The sequence below is a fragment of the Scyliorhinus torazame genome, chromosome 7 (assembly GCF_047496885.1).
Source record: "Scyliorhinus torazame isolate Kashiwa2021f chromosome 7, sScyTor2.1, whole genome shotgun sequence".
Lineage (NCBI taxonomy): Eukaryota > Metazoa > Chordata > Chondrichthyes > Carcharhiniformes > Scyliorhinidae > Scyliorhinus > Scyliorhinus torazame.
The window spans coordinates 13373676-13394721 of NC_092713.1; the positions used below are offsets into that span (position 1 = coordinate 13373676).

The following is a 21046-nucleotide window of genomic DNA, read 5'->3' on the forward strand; positions in this document are numbered from 1 at the left end:
CTTCTTACTTCCTCAAATGATTCAATCCAATTAATCCTTGCCGATAAGTCGTTCTGCGAAAGCATGTCACAAGCCATCGACAGTTTTGTAACCTGCAACCAAAATGTGGAGGTCTCGCCCTCCACATTCTGGAAGGCACTGAAGGAGGTGATGAGGGGAGAAATATTAACATTCAAGGCTCTCAGGGACAGGAAGTAATGGGTGACTAGGCAACGGCTGATCGACTCCACATTTTAGGTTGATCAGTTATGCTCCACAGCCCCGACCATGGAGCTGTTGACGAAGGGAAAAAACTGCAAATGGAATTTGATCTGATGTCCACCGGTACATTGGTGAAGCAGCTCCGCCAGACCCGGAGTGGCCTTTTATGAATGTGGAGACCAGGCCCGTGCCTACTGGCACACCAGCTGAGAAAGCAGCGGACCACGAGGGAGATAGCGCAAGTGAGGGACGGGAATGGCAGACTCGTCACAACTCCAAGAAAGATCAACGAGGCCTTTGTGACCTTCCACCAGGGATGTACACCTCCGAGCCTCCAGGGAGGGACTCGAAGATTAAATGATTTCTCTCTGGGCTGGGCATAACAGCAGGGGAGGAGGAAAAGAAACAGGGACTGGAAGCACTGCTCAGACTGGGGGAGGACATGGAGAGCATCAACGTCATGCAGTCAGGGAAGGCACCAGGTCCAGAAGGGTTCCCAGTGGACTTCTACAAGATGTTTGCAGCAGCACTGGCCCCTCACCTGTAGGAGATGTTCAAGGACTCGATGTCGAGGGGGACCCTGCCGCTCACAATGGCACAGGCTTCAATATCACTGACCCCTAAGAAAGACACAGACCCGACGGACTGTGGGTCATGCAGACACATTTCGCTTCTGAACACTGATACCAAAGTCCTGGCGAAGACTCTGGCGAGGCAACTGGAGAGTTGCTTGCCAGAAGTAATTGCAAAAGATCAGACCGAGTTTGTCAAGACAAGCAGGCTCGCACTCTCAGGTTGTCGAGAGGTGGAAAGGCATTCAAAGGGAAAACAGAAAGCACGGGATCTCACTCTATGAGGATGACCTGCTCCTCTACATCTCAAACCGCTCAGCCAGCATGGAAGGAATAATGGAACTCCTAAAGAGTTCAGACCTTCTCGGGTTCCCAAACTTAATCTTTCTTTTTTCTTTATTGTCACAAGTAGGCTTACATTAACACTGCAATGAAGTGACATTGAAGTTACAAACCCCTAGTCGCCACATTCCGGCACCTGTTCGGGTACACAGAGGGAGAATTCAGAATTCTCAGCCGGTACAGGAATTGAACCTGCGCTGCTGGCCTCGTTCTGCATTACAATCCAGCTATCTAGCCCACTGAGCTAAACAAGAGCAAAATCTTCCCTGTGAACCCCCAGGGGGGGGGGGGGGGGGGGGGGGGGGGGCAAACCAGAGCTGGCAACGCTGCCGTTCCAACGGGCCCGAACCAAGTTCCGATGCCTGGGTATCTAGATAACCCACGGCAGGAAACGGATCCATAAAGTGGAACATGTCGGGCCTTGTGGAGGAGGTCACGAGACCGGCGGAGGTGGGACTGGCTCCCGCTCTCCCTGGCGGGAAGAGTGCAGCCGATAAAAATTACCCGGCTGCCAAGATTCCTCTTCCTATTCAGGCCCCTCCCGATCTCCATTCCCAAGGCCTTCTTCACCAAGGTAGATAAATTGATTATGGCGTTTGTACGGCCGGTAAAACAAACAAGAATCCGCAAAAGTATTTTACGAAGAAGGAGGAGTATGGGAAGCTTGCTGCCAAACCTCCTACTCTACCACTAGGCAGCCAATGCAGAGAGGGTACAGAGGTGGGTGAAAGAGGCGGAGATGCAATGGGTGCGGATGGAGGAGACCTCCTATATAGGGACATCCCATTTCCCCAGCCAAATCATCAATACACCCGGTGGTATTGGCCACGCTAAGGACCTGGAACCAGCTCAGGCACCATTTCAATCTTGGTGCAGAGTCTGCTGTGGCCTCATCTACAAAAAACATAAATTCGCGCTGGCAAAAATAGACGCCTCCTTCAAAAACATGGAGACAGGACAGTGAGGGACCTGTACGGAGACAGGAGAGCAGCAACACTGGGGAAACTAACAGCAAAGCTCCAGTTTCCGAAAGGGAATGACCCCGCTGGGGTCAAAAAAGTGTGTAGAAGACTGTGTGCCAAAGAAGCAAATCCGCGTGTTTCCCAACCGGAAACCCTGGATGAACAGGGATATCCACTGCTTGCTGGAGTCTCGGTCTGAGGCGTTCAAGTCAGGCGACCCTGACCTCTACAAGAAAGCCAGATATGATCTAAGGAGATCCATTAAAGATGCCAAAGGACAGTCCCGGACAAAGCTGGAGTCCCAGGCTAGCCACACGGACCCCCGCCGAATATGGCAAGATCTGCAAGACATATCGGGCTACAAGAGGAAGGCATGTAAAATCACCGGCTCCAATCCACCCCTCCCTGATGAGATCGACGCATTCTCTGCCTGCTTTGAACAAGAGGTCAGCGAGAGCGCGCCTTCCGCCCCAGGGGCCTCGGATGAACTTGTATCTGAGGTCACCACTGCAGATGTCAGAGCAGCCTTCTCAAAGGTCAACCCACGATTGCCACTGGCCCGGATGGGGTACCCGGACGAGTGCTCGGGTGTTGCCCGGATCAGCTGGCGGGGGCATTCGCAGGTTCGATAAAAGACATCTTCAACCTCTTTACAACAATCTGAGGTCCCTATCTGCTTCAAGAAGACCATCATCTCTGTACCAAAGAAAAGCCAAGCAGCGTGCCTTAATGACTATCGTCCAGTGGCTCTGACACCCATTATTATGAACTGCTTAGAAAGGTTAGCCATGGCACGAATCAACTCCAGCCTCCCGGATTGCCTTGATCCACTGCAGTTCGCCTACCGCTGCAACAGGTCCACAGCAGACGCCATCTCCCTGACCCTGCACTCAACACTGGAACACCTAGATAACAAAGACACCTTTGTCAGACTCATATTTATTGACTACAGCTCAGCCTTCAACACTATTATTCCGACAAAACTCATCTCCAAACTCCGTGGCCTTGGTCTCGGCTCCTCCCTCTGCGACTGGATCCTGAACTTTCTAACCCACAGGCCACAATCAGTAAGGATAGGCAACAACACCTCCTCCACGATCATCCTCAACACCGGTGCCCCACAAGGCTGTGTCCTCAGCCCCCTACTATACTCCTTATACACCTATGACTGTGTGGCCAAATTCCCCTCCAACTCGATTTTCAAATTTGCTGATGACACCACTGTAGTGGGTCGGCTTTCAAACAATGGCGAGACAGAGTACAGGAATGAGATAGAGAGATGAGGCTTCCGGCGAGGGAAGTGAGCGGTCGCGGATAGAGGAGCTCCTGGAGGGGAACAAAGTTGCGAGCTGCTCCTCGCCGAGAACTTGCAGCCAAGCGCGCAAATTCACCCGTCTGCCCCCCCCCCCCCCCCCCCCCCCCCCCACCCCCCGCAACAAGAGAGCGGGGACAAAGTTAAACCCGGACTCCAAAGCTCATTAGAGCGGGAGAACTGGGCGCTTGGAAGCAAAGCGATCCGCCGGAATCCCCGCTCCCCACGCACGGCAGCAGAGCGCAGGGCAGTATGAGCGGCAGCCCGGACCAAAGCAGGGACCAAGCCAGCAGGAACGACCGACGACAGCCCCCCCCCACCCCCGCCGGCGGGAGAGCACAGGGTAGGACGAGCGACGGCCCGGACAAAGGCAGGGACCAAAGCGGGGACCGAGCCAGCAGCAAGAACCGACCCCCCCCCCCCACCCCCCACCCCCTGGCGGTGACCACCACGAGGCAGGAACAAAGAGGGACTCCCAGCCAGAAGGCTCTCTCTCTCTCTCTCTCGACCCTGGGTGAGTGAGGGAAAAGAAAAAAGAACTTCCCCTTTTGTAAAAACAAAACTCTGAAAAGAAAACTTTTAAAGGGAAAGAAATGTTTTCACTTTTTTTTTTACATTGTTTTTTTTTTAAAAAAACAAATTCTCTTGAAAAGAATCTTATATAGAAAAAAAGTGGTCAAGGAGAGATGGGAAGGGAAAAGAAAAAGGGGGGAAGGGGGAAAAGAAAGGGAAAAAAAAGGGAGGGGGGAATTTTTAAAAAAGGAATGAGATAGAGAATCTGGTGAACTGGTGCGACGACAATAATCTCTCCCTCAATGTCAACAAAACGAAGGAGATTGTCATCGACTTCAGGAAGCGTAGTGGAGAACATGCCCCTGTCAACTTCAATGGGAATGAAGTAGAAAGGGTCGAGAGCTTCACATTTTTAGGTGTCCAGATCACCAACAGCCTGTCCTGGTCCCCCCATGCCGACACTATAGTTAAGAAAGCCCACCAACGACTACTTTCTCAGACGACTAAGAAAATTTGGCATGTCAGCTACAACTCTCACCAACTTCTACAGATGCACCATAGAAAGCATTCTTTCTGGTTGTATCACAGCTTGGTATGGAGCCTGCTCTGCCCAAGACCGCAGGAGACAACAAAAGGTCGTGAATGTAGCCCAGTCCATCACGCAAACCAGCCTCCCATCCATTGACTCTGTCTACAATTCCCGCTGCCTCGGAAAGGCAGCCAGCATAATTAAGGACCCCACGCACCCCGGACATACTCTCTTCCACCTTCTTCCGTCAGGAAAAAGATACCAAAGTTTGAAGTCACGTACCAACCGACTAAAGAACAGCTTCTTCCCTACTGCCATCAGACTTGTGAATGGACCTACCTCGTATTAAGTTGCTCTTTTCTCTACACCTTGCTATAACTGTAACATTATATTCTGCAGCCTCTCCTTCCTTCCCTATGTACGGTACGCATTGTTTGTACAGCACGCAAGAAACAATACTTTTCACTGTATACTAATACATGTGACAATAATGAATTAAATCAAATAAAATCAAAGGCATGTGGAAAGGACAGCCGCTGCCTTGGATTCATCGTGGCTGCCGGATCTGTGCTCGGACCTGCAGCCTGTGCATCGCAGAAATCTGGGGGATTATCCCAGTGGGTGGGAGAGAATTCACTGGGCCTGTGTGTTGGGCTGTGCCGAGCATTGTGAGGTTATCAATGTGAAGCAGCTCTTTGACCAGTGTGTTGACAGCCATCTGTGAACACCCCCATCCTGACACTTTCTATCTTGCCTCTATTACACTTAAGTCTCTACAGACAGCCTTTTGCCTCGCCAACACAGAAAAACTGAGCACGTGAGCCCTTGTCAGGTACGTTCATTCACCCGGGAGGATGTGAGCTTGGAGTTTCAGAGTGACAGGGGGCGGAATTCTCTGGCCCCCCCCAGCTGCGTTTCGCAGCCGTGCGCCGTCCTATCTTCCCGCCGCTTGTCAACGGGATTTCCCATTGAAGACCCCTCACACCGGCTGGAACCCCACAGCTGGGGGTGCCCTGCCGCGGGAAAGGCGAAGCTCAACGACCGTAGAATTCCAGCCAGTTCTATAATGAAAAGTATGGAATTGTGCACGTCACATCCCAGACTCACCCCACCACCTTCAACACTCCCCCATCACCTTCTCCAAATCACCCGTGACCCACCCAATGTAACCATTCCTCTCTCTGTCACCATTCAGCATTCTCCTGATGGTCCCACTCCACATTCTTTTGTTCCTTTCTGAGAATACACCCGTTACCACCCCCAGGATCACCCTACCCTCAGCCCTCCCATTTACTGGGTCCCACAGAAACCCTTCAGCTACCTGACTATCACTCTACCTCATCCCACCCCTCCCCCTCACTGTGATTCTTCCCTCTGTTCAGCTCCCAGGACCCCACCTCAGATAATCATTGGCCCCACCCTCTGGGACATCACTCTACTCCCATCTCAGCCTGGACACCCCCTCGCCCAACCCACCACAGGACCTGAAACCCAACAAACAAGATCCTTCTCTCTATCCTGTATTCCTGCGCTCCCACATTCACTTACTGTCTCCCTTCCTGCCCAGGGCGGTCTGTCTGTCTAGCCGGGTGCCGGTTCCGCTCCACCCTTGCCCGCTGGTGCTCCTTCTCCCTCCTGTGCCCCTCCTTCATGCAGTTTGTCTGATGAGTACCCAATCCGAATGGAGAGGCTGAGATATGTGAGCGGTTCCCAAGAGGCCATAGCAACAGCAGCAACATCTCGTCACTCCAAAGAACAGGCGGGTGTCGTACACACCAGGTGCAAGTCACATACACATCAGGCAGGGGTATTAATCGATGTGGCCATTTGATGAGCATGCCAAATCTGCCAATGCATTGCAAATGGCCTGTCGCATTGTTTGTCAGGAAGGTCGATTCACCTTTAACTCATCCCGCCGTTGGAAAACTGACCTTTGGCCTCCCATCAAATAATGCTGCACCAAGCTTCCCACTGCTGCCAGGCCGAGAATATTCCACCCTGAGTAACTACTAGAGTCATCGAACATGAAATGTGAAATCCAATTAACTTCTTTGTCTCTCAGGTATCACTGATGGTTCCTTGGACTCCAACCTGCCTTCATGAAAGATGCCAGCATTATGCAATAATGTCCAAATCCTGTGACTTTTTGTTTGTGAAATCCTATGGCATACATCTTCAAATGTGGGATGAGTGCTTTGCAAAAGCAAATGCTCCCTACGAGCAGACTTTATCAGGTATGTCTAATGTAAACTCCTGTTCAAGAGAGCTGCTTGTGTGTATCGATCTTATCCTAACACAGTCATATTTTTGATCACTAAGGACTCTCTGCTTACATCAGTCTGGGTGTCGACCCCAGAAAGCTTGTGATGGGAATACCATGGTTTGGCCATGACTATACTTGCAAGAAGTTCTTTGAGGTGAGGATCTATGATTGGTGTGCATTGCACGGCGAGTGGGACTGAAGACAGTTGATCTGTGGTGTGAGGGACTCCTTTGGGAATTCAGGAGCGTGGGGGGGGGGGGGGGGGGGGGGTGTCTCAAAGGATAAAGAATAATTACAGAACAGGAACAGGCCCTTTGGCCCTCCAAGCCTGCGCTGATCCAGATCCTCTATCTAAAACTGTCGCCTATTTTCTAAGGATCTGTATCCCTCTGCTCCCTGCCCATTCATGTATCTGTCTAGATACATCTTAAATGACCCTATCGTGCCTGCCTCTACCACCTCCGTCGGCAATGCGTTCCAGGCACCCACCACCCTCTGCGTAAAGAACTTTCCACGCATATCTCCATTAAACTTTTCCCCTCTCACCTTGAACTCGTGACCCCTAGTAATTGAGTCCCCCACTCTGGGAAAAAGTTTCTTGCTATCCACCCTGTCCATACCTCTCATAATTTTGTAGACCTCAATGAGGTCCCCCCCTCAACCTCCGTCTTTCTAATGAAAATAATCCTAATCTACTCAACCTCTCTTCATAGCTAGCGCCCTCCATACCAGGCAACATTCTGGCGAACCTCCTCTGCACCTACTCCAAAACATCCACATCCTTTTGGTAATGTGGCGACCAGAACTGTACGCAGTTTTCCAAATGTGGCCGAACCAAAGTCTTATACAATTGTAACATGACCTGCCAACTCTTGTACTCAATACCCCTTCCGATGAAGGAAAGCATGCCGTATGCCTTCTTGACCACTCTATCGACCTGCGCAGCCACCTTCAGCGTACAATGGACCTGAACACCCAGATCTCTCTGTACATCAATTTTCCCCAGGGCTTTTTCATTTACCGTATAATTCGCTCTTGAATTGGATCTTCCAAACTGCATCTCCTCGCATTTGCCCGGATTGAACTCCCTCTGCCATTTCTCCGCCCAACTCTACAATCTATCTATATTCTGCTGTATTCTCTGACAGTCCCCTTCACTATCTGCTACTCCACCAATCTTAGTGTCATCTGCAAACTTGCTAATCAGACCACCTATACCTTCCTCCAGATCATTTATGTATATCACAAACAACAGTGGTCCCAGCACGGATCCCTGTGGAACACCACTGGTCAGTTTTCCATTTTGAGAAACTACCTTCCACTACTACTCTCTGTCTGCTGTGCCCAGCCAGTTCTTTATCCATCTAGCTAGTACACCCTGGACCCCATGAGACTTCACTTTCTCCATCAGCCTACCATTGGGAACCTTATCAAATGCCTTACAGAAGCCCATGTATATGGCATCTACAGCCCATCCCTCATCAATCAACTTTGTCACTTCCTCAAAGAATTCTATTAAGTTGGTAAGACATGAACTTCCCTGCACAAAAACCATGTTGCCTATCACTGATAAGCCCATTTTCTTCCAAATGGGAATAGATCCTATCCCTCAGTATCTTCTCCAGCAGCTTCCCTGTCACTGATGTCAGGCTCACCGGTCTATAATTATCTGAATTATCCCTGCTACCCTTCTTAAACAAGGGGACAACATTAGCAATTCTCCAGTCCTCCGGTACCTCACCCGTGTTCAAGGATGCTGCAAAGATAGCTGTTAAGGCCCCTCTATTTCCTCTCTCACTTCCCTCAGTAACCTGGGATAGATCCCATCCGGACCTGGGGACTTGTCCACCTTAATGCCTTTTAGAATACCCAACACATCACTCCCTCCTTATGCCGACTTGACCTAGAGTAATAAAACATCTATCCCTAACCTCAACATCCGTCAGGTCCCTCTCCTTGGTGAATACCGATGCAAAGTACTCGTTATGAATCTCACCCATTTTCTCTGACTCCACGCGTAACTTTCCTCCTTTGTCCTTGAGTGGGCCAACCCTTTCTCTAGTTACCCTCTTGCTCCTTATATATGAATAATAGGCCTTGGGATTTTCCTTAACCCTGTTTGCTAAAGATATGACTGACCCCTTTTTGCCCTCTTGATTCCTCGTTTCAGATTGGTCCTTCATTCCCGATATTCTTCCAAAGCTTCATCTGTCTTCAGTCACCTGGACCTTATGTATGCTTCCTGTTTCCTCTTAGCTAGTCTCACAATTTCACCCGTCATCCATGGTTCCCTAATCTTGCCATTTCTATCCCTCATTTTCACAGGGACATGTCTGTCCTGCACTCTAATCAACCTCTCTTTAAAAGCCTCCCACATATCAAATGTGGATTTATCTTCAAACAGCTGCTCCCAATCCACATTCCCCAGCTCCTGCCGAATTTTGGTACAGTTGGTCTTCCCCCAATTTAGCACTCCTCCTTTAGGACCACTCTCGTCTTTGTCCATGAGTATTCTAAAACTTCTCGTGTGGAGTTCGACTGGCTCTTTAAAATTGTTGCGTTGAAGTTAGAAATGCTTTTTTCCCTTCTACCTGTTTCAGAGTTACTATCAGCATAAAACTGACAGAACCATGCAAAGTTAGCAACTTGAAACCTTTTGTCAGCTAGTTCCCAAGGCAGTGCAATTATCCAGGGAAAGTTAGTGCTTCTGGCAAATGCCAAGTAAACCCTTACTTGGAAACTTCTGAGAGGGATTCCCAAGGGAATCTTTTGTGTTCCCCTCCCCCCCAAATCCAACGCTGGGCAGCCAGGACGTTACGGGCCAAAGTTTGAAATCCCAATTACCCACTAAGAGAATAAAGTTCCTGTATTCCACACTCCGGCGCCTGTTCAGGCACGCTGAGGGAGAATTCAGAATGTCCAATTCACCTAACAACACGTTCTTCGGGACATGTAGGAGGAAATCAGAGCATCTGGAAACAGGGAGAACGTTCAGATTCCGCACAGACACTGACCCAAGCCGGGTCCCTGGCGCTGTGAAGCAATAGTGCAAACAAAGTAAAACTATCTATATCAATCTTGTACTCCAACATGCAGAATTAGCAAGAGGCAAGTATGAATTGACAGGAAAACTATGGCAGGACACACCACATTGTGCATTAAATGGCAGGTGTGACAAAATCAGATCCCATGGATTTCTCAGCAGCTGACCCAGATGTCAGTGACCACTGTGAGCCACAAAATCTCAATAGGCCTCTGTCACCCTCATTCGAGATTTTAAGGTCTCGCCTCTGAATTCCCACAAATTTCCCTCATACTCGAATTGCTTCAATGTCAATGGAGTGCTGAATTGGGGGTGAATGTGAGTGCTACAGTGAGAGTTTGATGACTGAGGGAGTTAGGGGAGGAGGGAGCAAGGTGCTCCTTTCATTTCATTCCTCAAAGAGCGAGAAGGGAGCCGGAATTTTACAGAGAGTGCAGCTGACTGGGAGCAGAGTCCCAGTTGGTTCACACGGCAGCTACATTCTGTAAGGTAAGAGTTGTTTTTTTTTTTGTTTGCTCTTGTTTTTGGGATGATGTGGAGATGCCGGCGTTGGACTGGGGTGAGCACAGTACGAAGTCTTACAACACCAGGTTAAAGTCCAACAGGTTTGTTTCGATGTCACTAGCTTTCGGAGCGCTGCTCCTTCCTCAGGTGAAGGCTCCTTCCTCTTCCTTCCAGGCTCCTTCCTCTTCATTCACCTGAGGAAGGAGCAGTGCTCCGAAAGCTAGTGACATCGAAACAAACCTGTTGGACTTTAACCTGGTGTAAGACTTCGTACTGTGCTTGTTTTTGGGGGCAGCAAGCTATCTTTGTATCATTTAGCAGAATCACCAATTTTAGAGGGTTCACTGGAGAGAGTAACAGCAGTATATATATATATAATATATTTTTTAAGAGCATAACGGATATTTAATTTTTTTTTTCCTTTCAAATCTCTTTGGGAATTCAGATCAGAGGGGATGGAGGCTAGGGCAGTTCCATGCTCCTCCTGTAGGATGCTCCTCCTGTAGGATGTAGGTGGTGAGGGACACAACTGGTGTCCCCGCTGACTACAACTGTGGGAAGTGGACCCAATTCCAGCTCGTCAGAGACCCCATTAGGGAACTGGAGCTGGATGAACTTCGGATCATCCGGGAGGCAGAGGGGGTGGTAGGGAAGAGTTACAGGGAGGTAGCCACACCCAAGGTACAGGACAAGAATAGCTGGGTTACAGTCAGGGGAAGGAAAACAAAGGGGCAGACAGTGCAGGGATCCCTCGTGGCCATTGCCCTTCGAAACAAGTATACCGTTTTGGATGCTGATTGGGAGATGACCTGCCGGGGGGAGGCCATAGTGGCCAGGTCTCTGGCACTGAGTCTGGCTCTGTGGCTCAGAAGGGAAGGGGGAGAATAGAAAAGCAATAGTGATGGGAGACTCAATGGTTAGGGGAACGGATAGGAGATTCTGTGGTCGCGAGAGAGACTCCCGGAAGGTATGTTGCTTCCCGGGTGCCAGGGCCGGGGATGTCTCGGACAGCAGAGTGTCAACGCCGGTGGCAAAACAAGAGTGTTTTACTCCAGCGTTGGCGCCCGTACTGGGACCCCATTCTCCGGCCCACAGGGGGCTAGCACGGCGCTGGGGTGAACACGGCGCCGCGGGGTCCGCATAGACGGAGTTGTGCCGGCGCCAACTAGCGCGTGCGCAGCGGCCTTCTTCCCCACGCCGGCCCCGACGCCAAATGACACAGGGCTACAGGAGCCGGCGCGGAGGGAAGGAGGCCCCCAGACAGAGAGGCCGGCCCGCCGATCAGTGGTCCCCGATTGCGGGCCAGGCCACTACAGAGCCCCCGCCCCTGGGGTCAGACCCCTCCCCCCTTCAACGCCGAGGTCCCGCTGGCTCAGAGGATGTTAGAACAGCGCCGGTGGGACTGGGATCCGGGCCGGAGAATCGGCGCATACCCCAACCGGCGCCGCACCGACCACGCCAGCGCCGATGGCGGCGATTCTCCGCTCTGTTGAGAATTGTGCCCCGGCGTCGTGGCGGCATGGCACGATTCGCGATTCTCCCGCCCACAGAGTTCTATTAAAGATAGTCCACATGGCTTTGCGAGGGGCAGTCACGCCTCACAAGCCTCATTGAATTCTTTGAGGATGTGACGAGACACATTGATGAAGGTCGGGCAGTGGATGTGGTGTATATGGAGTTTAGTAAGGTATTTGATAAGGTTCCCCATGGTAGGCTTATTCAGAAAGTTAGGGGGCATGGGATACAGGGAAATTTGGCTGTCTGGATACAGAATTGGCTGGCCAAAAGAAGACAGCGAGTGGTAGTGGATGGAAAGTATTCCACCTGGTGGTCGGTGACCAGTTGTGTCCTGCAGGGATCTATTCTGGGACCTCTGCTCTTTGTGGCTTTTATAAATGACTTGGATGAGGAAGTGGAAGGGTGGGTTAGTAAGTTTGACGATGACACAAAGGTTGGGGGAGTTGTAGATAGTGTTGAGGGTTGTTGCAGGTTACAACAGGACATTGACAGGATGCAGAGCTGGGCTGAGAAGTGGCAGATGGAGTTCAACCTCGATAAATGTGAAGTGATTCATTTTGGAAGGTCGAATTTGAATGCTGAATACAGGGTAAAAGGCAGGATTCTTGGAAGTGTGGAGGAACAGGGGGATCTTGGGGTCCACATACATAGATCCCTCAAAATTGCCACCCAGGTTGATAGGGTTGTTAAGAGGGCGTATGGTGTGTTGGCTTCATTAACACGGGGATTGAGTTTAAGAGCCGCGAGGTTTTGCTGCAGCTTTATAAAACCCTAGTTAAACCACACTTGGAATATTGTGTCCAGTTCTGGTCGCCTCATTATAGGAAGGATGTGGATGCTTTGGAGAGGGTACAGAGGAGATTTACCAGGATGCTGCCTGGACTGGAGGGCATGTCTTATGAAGAAAGGTTGAGGGAGCTAGGGCTTTTCTCATTGGAGCGAAGAAGGCAGAGAGGTGACTTGATAGAGGTGTACAAGGTGATGAGAGGCATGGATAGAGTGGATAGCCAGAGACTTTTCCCCAGGGTGGAAATGGCTGTCACGTGGGGGCATAATATTAAGGTGATTGGAGGAAGGTATAGGGAAGATGTCAGAGGGGGTTCTTTACACAGAGAGTGGTGGGTGTGTGGAATGCACTGCCAGCAGAGGTGGTGGAGTCAGAGTCATTAGGGACATTTACAGTAGTAAATTGAAGGGGTGTAGGTTAGGTTGATCTTAGATTAGGATAGGTGGTCGGCACAACATCGTTACAGTCCTGTACGGTTACATTCCTGTCTCCAATCACTGGCGCATTTCCAACTCCTTTGCAGGCCACTAGATTCAACAAGCTGCTCCGTCCTGGGTTTCTCTGAACTCAAGACCTTTATCTGCACTGAATGGCTCCCAGGGTTTATCTGAGGCCACACTGCCAGCCCCAGAACACTCCAATAAACTGAAAGCAGAGAAACCTGTTAAGTTTCAGCATCTCAGGGAAGATAGTGGAATAAAGATAATGGGCTGGATTCACCGTTTCTGTGGCTAAGTGCCGGCTCGAATGGAGTATCCGTTGGAGGTTTACGTCAAAACAATCAGCGTGAACGCCTCGCTGATTCCGGTCCCAGTGAGGGGCTAGCACCGGCGCGGACTGGAACTCCCGCCTCCCGTGCCGGAAACAGCCGGTGAGTGGCCGGTTCCCGGGCCTCGCAGGCACACGGCTGACGGCCTGCACCGGTAGCACCGTACGACATGGCCGGCCGTGCGTGGACCCAGCCCGCCATCCGGGACCCACGGCAAACCCCTGACCACACCCCCACCAGTGCCCCAGCCCTCGCAGAAGCACCCCCCCCCCCCCTCCGGCCAGCGGCAAGGGTCCCGGCCGAGTGTGGCGGCGCTGGACACGGTCCGCAGCCGCCACGCCGGGTTCACGATGTGTGTGACCACACGTGGTCGGCGCCGTCGGAACGCGGCCCATCGGGGGCGGGGCACTGAGAGTGGGCCAGCCGAGGAGGCAGCGACGGCGTTGTGGCTGCGTGCGGCGAGCATCACGATGATGCCATTTCTCAGGGGGCGGGGCATGGCTGACCGGCGCCGGCCCCAATTTCGGCGTCGGAGCCCATTCTCCGCCCGATCGGCAGACACAATTTCGGACGACGGACAACCCCACCCAATATCACTGAACCTGTCACCCAGATGGTCAGGCTGCTACAGGAGGCAAACAGCTTCAAATCCCAGAATGGTAGCTGACGGAAGTTATAAATGTGAAATACAGACCTAAAACATTAACATGAATCGTGACCTTGATAGTGACATTCATCAAAGTGTGCTGGACCTTTCTGAGCTGCTTAATCTCGAATTTCATGGGGCCTTCACTGGCATTCTATCGACTGTATATTGTAAGCATCTCAAAGCCTTTCTCAAAGCCCATTTGTTGAACACAGAATCAGATGTGGAGTAGACCATTCAATCCCTCCAGCCTATTCCTAGATTCACTTGGTGTTCACTGGTTTGAATCTGAACTCTCACAGTTTCCGTCGCTCCATAATGCTTAATGTCCTTGCTGAGTATGGAAATCCTCAATTCTCCCCTGGAACTTAATTTTCCCTCCCTGCCCAAACACTTGCAGGTCAGCCAGTCTCTTTCTACATTTCTGATGTTACCAGAATAACTATATCCACAATCATTATGCTCTCATCCTTCTTGTATTTTTCAGCCTGGTCGATGTGAAATTCTAAAATCTCCGTTCAAAGGAGCTCCTTGCAGCTCTCAAGTTGCCAGTAACATTCCATACAAACTGATCATGGAGAAGCTGTCCAAATCGCTTACAGGAAGATACTGGGATGATAATTACCAATCCCCATATTTTGTTTACAAGGTAAGATTATCAGTCACGGCACAATGGAAGCCTGTGCATTCTAACATTCTCTACACAATGCAGACATCGCAGCGTTTCATTGTTCAGCATTCTCTGCGCACAAAGTTCAGAGTACCAGGAATAAATGTGCAGAGTTGGGCAGATGACAAGAAAATGTTCATTTGAAACAGAGAAACATAGAAAACAGACAGGAGGAGGCCATTCGGCCCTTCGAGCCCGGTTCCGCCATTCATTATGATCATGGCTGTTCACCTTCAGCCCGTAAAGAGCACCGGACCTGTGAGGGACACTCAACAGTGAGCGGAGGATAAATGGAGCGCGAGGTTCGGGGTCCTCACTCACCTCAGGCTGTAAAGAGCACCGGGCCTGTGAGGGACAACCTTCTCGAGGCTAAAAAACCCCCACGAGAGTGCGTGGCAACCGGAACAGAGGTATCGAGTCCGTGGCAACCGGAGCGGCGGGGGCTGAGTCCAAAACGCGAGGCAGTCAGGGCGGCGGGGGCCGAGTCCAAAATGCACGGCAGCTGAAGTGGCGAGGCTGGGTACAGAGCGCGAGGTGGCCAGAGCGGCGAGGCTGGGTACAGAGCGCGAGGTGGCCAGAGCGGCGAGGCTGGGTACAGAGCGCGAGATGGCCAGAGCGGCGAGGCTGGGTACAGAGCGCGAGGTGGCCAGAGCGGCGAGGCTGGGTACAGAGCGCGAGGTGGCCAGAGCGGCGAGGCTGGGTACAGAGCGCGAGGTGGCCAGGGCGGCGAGGCTGGGTACAGAGCGCGAGGTGTCCAGGGCGGCGAGGCTGGGTACAGAGCGCGAGGTGTCCAGAGTGCGCGGCTGAGTCCAGAGTGCAAGGCAGCTGGAGTGGCATGTAGAGGAGTCGTCACACGTTGGATGCCTCCTGCTTGAGGCATATTTTGGGGGAATTTTAATGCCCGGTCCTGGGGGCAATTCATGAACAATTAAGAAGCTATAAAGAAGGGAGAGAGTGAGGGCTCACCATCGAGTGTGAGGACCAGCCCTGGGGCTGACAAGATGGAGGAGGCGGGGCCGCTGGGTGGACCCGCACTTCTTACAGCAGAGAAGAAGACGGAGGTGATGACCGTGGAGCTCGAGAAGCAGTTTGCGAAACATATGGAGGTGCTGAGAAAGGAGATGGCGGGGGCATTGAAGCCGTTGGTGAAGGTGGCAATTGCTCCGGTGAAGGTAGCTGTTGCGAGGAGGTCGGCTGAGGTGAGGGAGCAGAGTGAGAAGATGGAGGGAGTGGAGGAGGCCATGTTGTGACACAGCGTTCAGCTTGGTGGGGGCCAGCGGTACCCCCACCCTGACCCACATGCCAGCACCCCTACCATTCATCAGGGGCTGGTTTAGCTCAGTGGGCTAAATAGCTGGCTTGTAAAGCAGACCAAGGCGCGGGTTCAATTCCCGTACCAGCCTCCCCGAACAGGCGCCGGAATGTGGCGACTAGGGGCTTTTCACAGTAACTTCATTTGAAGGCTACTTGTGACAATAAGCGATTTTCATTTCATTTCATTTTCATTTCATTATGGTGAGTGCCCTGGACACTGAGGCCACCATCTACCCAACCCCTGGGCTGCATGCGTCAGAACGTCTAATGGTCGTGCTGTTTGTTGATCCCCCCCCCCCCACCCCCAGGAGACGGCTGCGCACAACCGCCGGGAGCGGGAGATGTCCGGAGGGTGACCACCAGAGCTGTGGTGCCTCAGCGTGCCCGAGCAGGGGGCACTGGGCGCGGTCGGCTGCCCAGAGGAAAGGGGGATCGCCGTGGATGCTGCCCTGGGTGGTCCCCCGGTGGGTGGCGGCCGGTTGGGCGGGGTGGTTGGGGGCGGGTGTGCGCGCCGTGGCAGGGGGTGGGGTGCGGGGGGTGGGCTCACCCACACGGCCGGTGTCACTGTGTAGAGCCAGGGGCCAAGGTGGGCGATCAGTGGGTGTGCAGCAAAGGTGGCCGCCGTGATGGCAGTCGGTGCCTGAGCACCGCCCTAGTCCTGTGGGGTCCACCCTGGCTGCTCGGCCTGTCCTCCACCACCCCCAGCCAGCACGGCGGGTCCCGGGCCGGCAGCCCACAGTCACTCCACGCCATTTCCTAACTCCTCTCTCTCTCGCTCAGCAGCCACCACACCAGGTTCACGACTTTTGAGAGCACAAGTGAACCGCGCCATCGGGAACTCGGCCTATCGAAGGAGGTGAACCGCGGAGGCCCCGGAGAATAGAGTGTCAGGGCCGCTAATGATATGTCTCCTGTACTTTAGCCCCGTGTGGCGAGCGATGCATTTACTCCATTTTCGGGGTGCCGGAGCTCCCCGATTTGGATCAAACCGGCGTCAGAGGCTATTCTCCGCCCAATCGCGTTTCGCGATTTTGGAGTCAGTAAAGGAGAATGGGGCCCAAAATATCACTGGAGGGGATTAAGGCAAAGCGGGAGGAAGAGTTCGGGGAGGGTATGGAGGAGGGGTTGTGGTGTGAGGTGCTACGGAGGGTGCATAAGTCAACGTTGTGCGCGAGGTTGGGGCTGATACAGTTGAAGGTGGTGTTTAGGGCGCACCTCACAAGAGCGAGGATGAGCAAACTTTTTGAGGGGATGGAGGATGTTTGTGAACGGTGTTGGGGGGGGGGGGGGTGCGCAAATCACATTCATATGTTATGGTCCTGTTTTAAACTGGAGGGGTATTGGAGGGAGGTCTTTAGGGTAATCTCAAAGGTGGTGCATGTGAGACTCGAACAGGGTCCATTAGAAGCCATATCCGGGGTGTCGGATCAGCCGGGGTTGGAAGCGGGCGCGGAGGCAGGTGCCTTAGCCTTCGCCTCACAGATCGCCCGAAGGCGGATTCTGTTGGGGTGGAGGTCGGCTACTCCGCCCTGTGCCACGGCGTGGCTGGGGGATCTCCTGGAGTTCTTAATGCTCGAGAAAGTAAAGTTCAAGTTGAGGGGGAGGATGGAAGGGTTCTACAACTCATGAGCCTTGTCCATCATGCATTCACATGAATTGGATGACATCGAACACTAAGGGCACGTGGTTGGGGAGGGGTTTGAAATGTATAAGTTATTGATGATTCTGTATGGGTTGATGGTGGATTGGGATTCTTCTTCATTCAAAATGTTGGGAGCTGTTTGAGGGTGGGGGGGATAAGGACTGCTGGCCAGGGGAGTGCCACTGTGTTTGTTGCTATTGTTGATTATTTGTTGATGTAAATTTGATGAAAATGTGAAAAAGGAGAAGAATAAAAATATTTTTTTTGAAAAATGATCAGGGTTGATCATCAAGTTCAATACCCTGATCCCGCCTTCCCCAATAACTGTTGATCCCTTAGCCCAAATCCATGAGAGTTCCAACAAGAAGAGTAGAGGTGTCCTCCCTGTTATCCTGAGAAATATTTAACGTGCAACTGTCACTGACAGATTATCTGATCAATATCACATGCTACTTGTGGGAGCTTACTGTGTCTAAATTTCCTGCTGCATTTCACACGGAATCCCCAAACGCTTGATTGGTTGTCCAGTACTTTAGATGCTCTGAAAGTTGTGATAAAGTTTTTAAAGAGGAACAGAATAAATAGTCACTACTCTGAGTGACAAATTCCCTTGTAAGCATGTGCCTTGTGTGCATGTTTCACAGCTTCTAGATGAGTTCATTGCTTTGGGCCATTTAAATGATAGACTGGGAACTGTTTGGAGCTGGTCTTCCAAGAACAAAGAACAGAGACAAAGAAAAGTACAGCACAGGAACAGGCCCTTCGGCCCTCCAAGCCTGCGCCGACCATGCTGCCCGTCTAAACAAAATCTTCTACACTTCCGGGGTCCGTATCCCTCTATTCCCATCCTATTCATGTATTTGTCAAGATGCCCCTTAAAGAGGTCATGAAGATGTTAAAGAATAACCTTCACACTGCGGTGACTGTGTCTGTTTAATTCAGAAAGATAGTTATGTGATTGGTTTAAATTTAGGCTCTTCGTGTTAGGAGAGAAATGACAAATTTAGTCATGATGAACAGACTCAACTATTTTAACAGCATCATGACCATTCTAAATTATTCAGACCCTACTCCACAGTCTAATCACCAAGTGAATACCATTGACGGCGCTCATTTTGGTTATTTGAAGAATTAAAGTTATTGGACGGGATTCTCCGTCCCGCCGCACCCTTTCTTCGATTCTCCATCCCGGCAGCCGGCCAATGGGGTTTCCATCGGAAAATCTGCGGGCGTGAGTGCGCTGTCGACGGAATGGAGGATCCCGTCAACGGAGAATCCAGCCCGTTATCTATTCCGTCATATTCGCGGTCCTGTGGTCTCTACGAAGGATCAGTAATGAGACTTTTCTGAAACATAATTTATCTTGTCCTCGTCACGTGTCAATGGAATGAGGCAACTTGCAGATCACAGCAGCACAGGGAAGATTGCCGTAGTTTCCATAATCTATAATAACTGGGGTTTCGAACAATTTAATGATTATGTCTTTCTTTCCCTCTGTTCACCTAAACCTGTCCTCTTAATAAAACACAAGCTGAATGTATTTTAAAAACTGATAAATGTTCAATATTGGGTCTAAGATCCTGCATTGGTCCTAACATCATTCCTTTCTCTGGCAGGAGGGATCGTCGTACCACGAGGTCTGGTATGATGACCCAGAGAGCCTTTCACTAAAGGCAACAATCATGAAGAAATTAAAACTCCGTGGTATCGGTGCTATGTTTGGAAATAACTTAAACCACAGCTTCAATCCAACGGCAGCAATGCAAACTGAAGACATGTGGAATTCTCTGTGTCCAATCAGAAGAAAATGGAGAGCTTGAACCATTTAATCTTCCCGTTGGCAGATTAATATGTTTCGCTGTCAAACACAGGAAGAAGTGACAAAGGCAAAAAACAGCAGATCGTTTTCGGATCTGGAGAAACGTCGTCGGGGCTCGAAACGTTACCTCTGTTTCTCCCTCCACAGACGCTGCCAGACCTGCTGAGTTGATCCAGCATTTTCTGGGGGGGGTTTTCAGAAAAAGATAAACTACCTACCAACATCAAAAATGAAACTAATACAGATCGAGGGAGGAGATACAACATTTTATGTCTGAAATGTGTTTCTCGTCGATGGAAAGCAAATGTGATTTACCCGAGAAGATTATTTTAGCTGTCTATTTAGTTGTTTGTAAAATACACAAAATCTGTATCAATTCTCCAAATTAGGCTCAAACATGTGGTCATTAAATTCTTACAATTCAGACTTGCTCTTGGCTCGTGTCCAATTTTTCAGAGACATTTGTGCAGTCTGATTATTTGCATCTTACTTCCAAATGCTGATTCTATTAGATTCTATTTTATCCTGCGTTAACATCTTGAACTTTGATAACCCTTGAATTTACGTTTCCCCCATTATGGTGTGTGAATGAAGTATAGTCTCCTCTGCTCACTGCTCGCTTTGAGAAACGTAATAACAGAAAATGGAAATAGAGGGCTGGATTCTCCAATTTGCAGACGCTGATGCCGGCGTGGGAACGGTAGCGTTTTACACCCGAACAAATGCGCAGAAGCTGCACCGATCCTCCGTCTGGTGGGGGGGGGGGGGGGCTAGCAGGCACACAGCGTAAAGCCCCCGGCTTTACCTGCAGATATGGCCGGAGAATTGCCGTGGTCGTGGCTGCACCTGCGCAAGGCGGCGGCCTGCAACAGCCGCGCCGTGCAACATGGCTCCGACCACGCGCGGGCCAGGCCTGTCAAACACTGCCCCCTGTAATCAGCCTCGCCACCCCTGGGACGCCCCCCCCCATCCCGCAGCAGTGCCCTCAGCCCTGCCAAAGCCCCCCCCCCCTTCCCGCGGAAAGGTTCCCACGCCCCCCTGACTGTGACTGCGCTGAACTCAGTCCGCAGCTGCCACACCGGGTTCACGGATAACAAAGGACAAGTGCTCCACGCCGTCGGCAACTCGGCCCATGGGGGCGGGGGGGGGGGGGGGGAGCATTGGGGTAGGGCCTCAGGTAACGTCCTGAGTACGCCGGTTTCGAGGGGGCGGAGCATTGCAAAAGTGGCGCGGGTCCCAATTTTGGGGCAAACGGAGATTCTCCAGCTGATCGTCAAATGCGATTTCGGTGTTGGCGACGGGAGAATCCCGCCCAGTAACACTCACATTCCCCTTTCAGCGGCTCGGTAAATAACAACTGCAACGTTTATTTACATATAACTACAGTTCAGAGGCTTGCAGCCTCGTGTCTGTGAGGCAGCTTCAGGAACCGTTACGGAAACTCATGCTCGCTGAGGTGATCCCCCCCCCACCCCATCCTGCTCCTTGATTGATTACCCAGGTCACATGGTCGACCCATAAAGGGGAGGATTCTCCATTGGCCGAGGCCGAAATCGGGGCGTGCGATCGGGCGGAGAATAACTCCCGACGCCGAAATCGGCGGTTGAATCCCGATTGACGATGCACCGCCTCCCGAAAAC

General features: G+C 51.4%; 1 protein-coding gene across 1 annotated transcript in view; it reads left to right on the plus strand.

The window, feature by feature from the left end:
• The window catches only part of LOC140427252 (di-N-acetylchitobiase-like), a 44754-nt gene extending 24924 nt beyond the window's left edge, over positions 1 to 19830 (plus strand). The window contains exons 4-7 of the mRNA XM_072512851.1: positions 6494 to 6665; positions 6751 to 6848; positions 14449 to 14610; positions 19204 to 19830. Of these exons, the coding sequence (XP_072368952.1) occupies positions 6494 to 6665; positions 6751 to 6848; positions 14449 to 14610; positions 19204 to 19407 (636 nt within the window). The 3' untranslated portion in view covers positions 19408 to 19830. The remainder of the gene's footprint in view (positions 1 to 6493; positions 6666 to 6750; positions 6849 to 14448; positions 14611 to 19203) is intronic.
• Positions 19831 to 21046: the final 1216 nt, after the last annotated feature.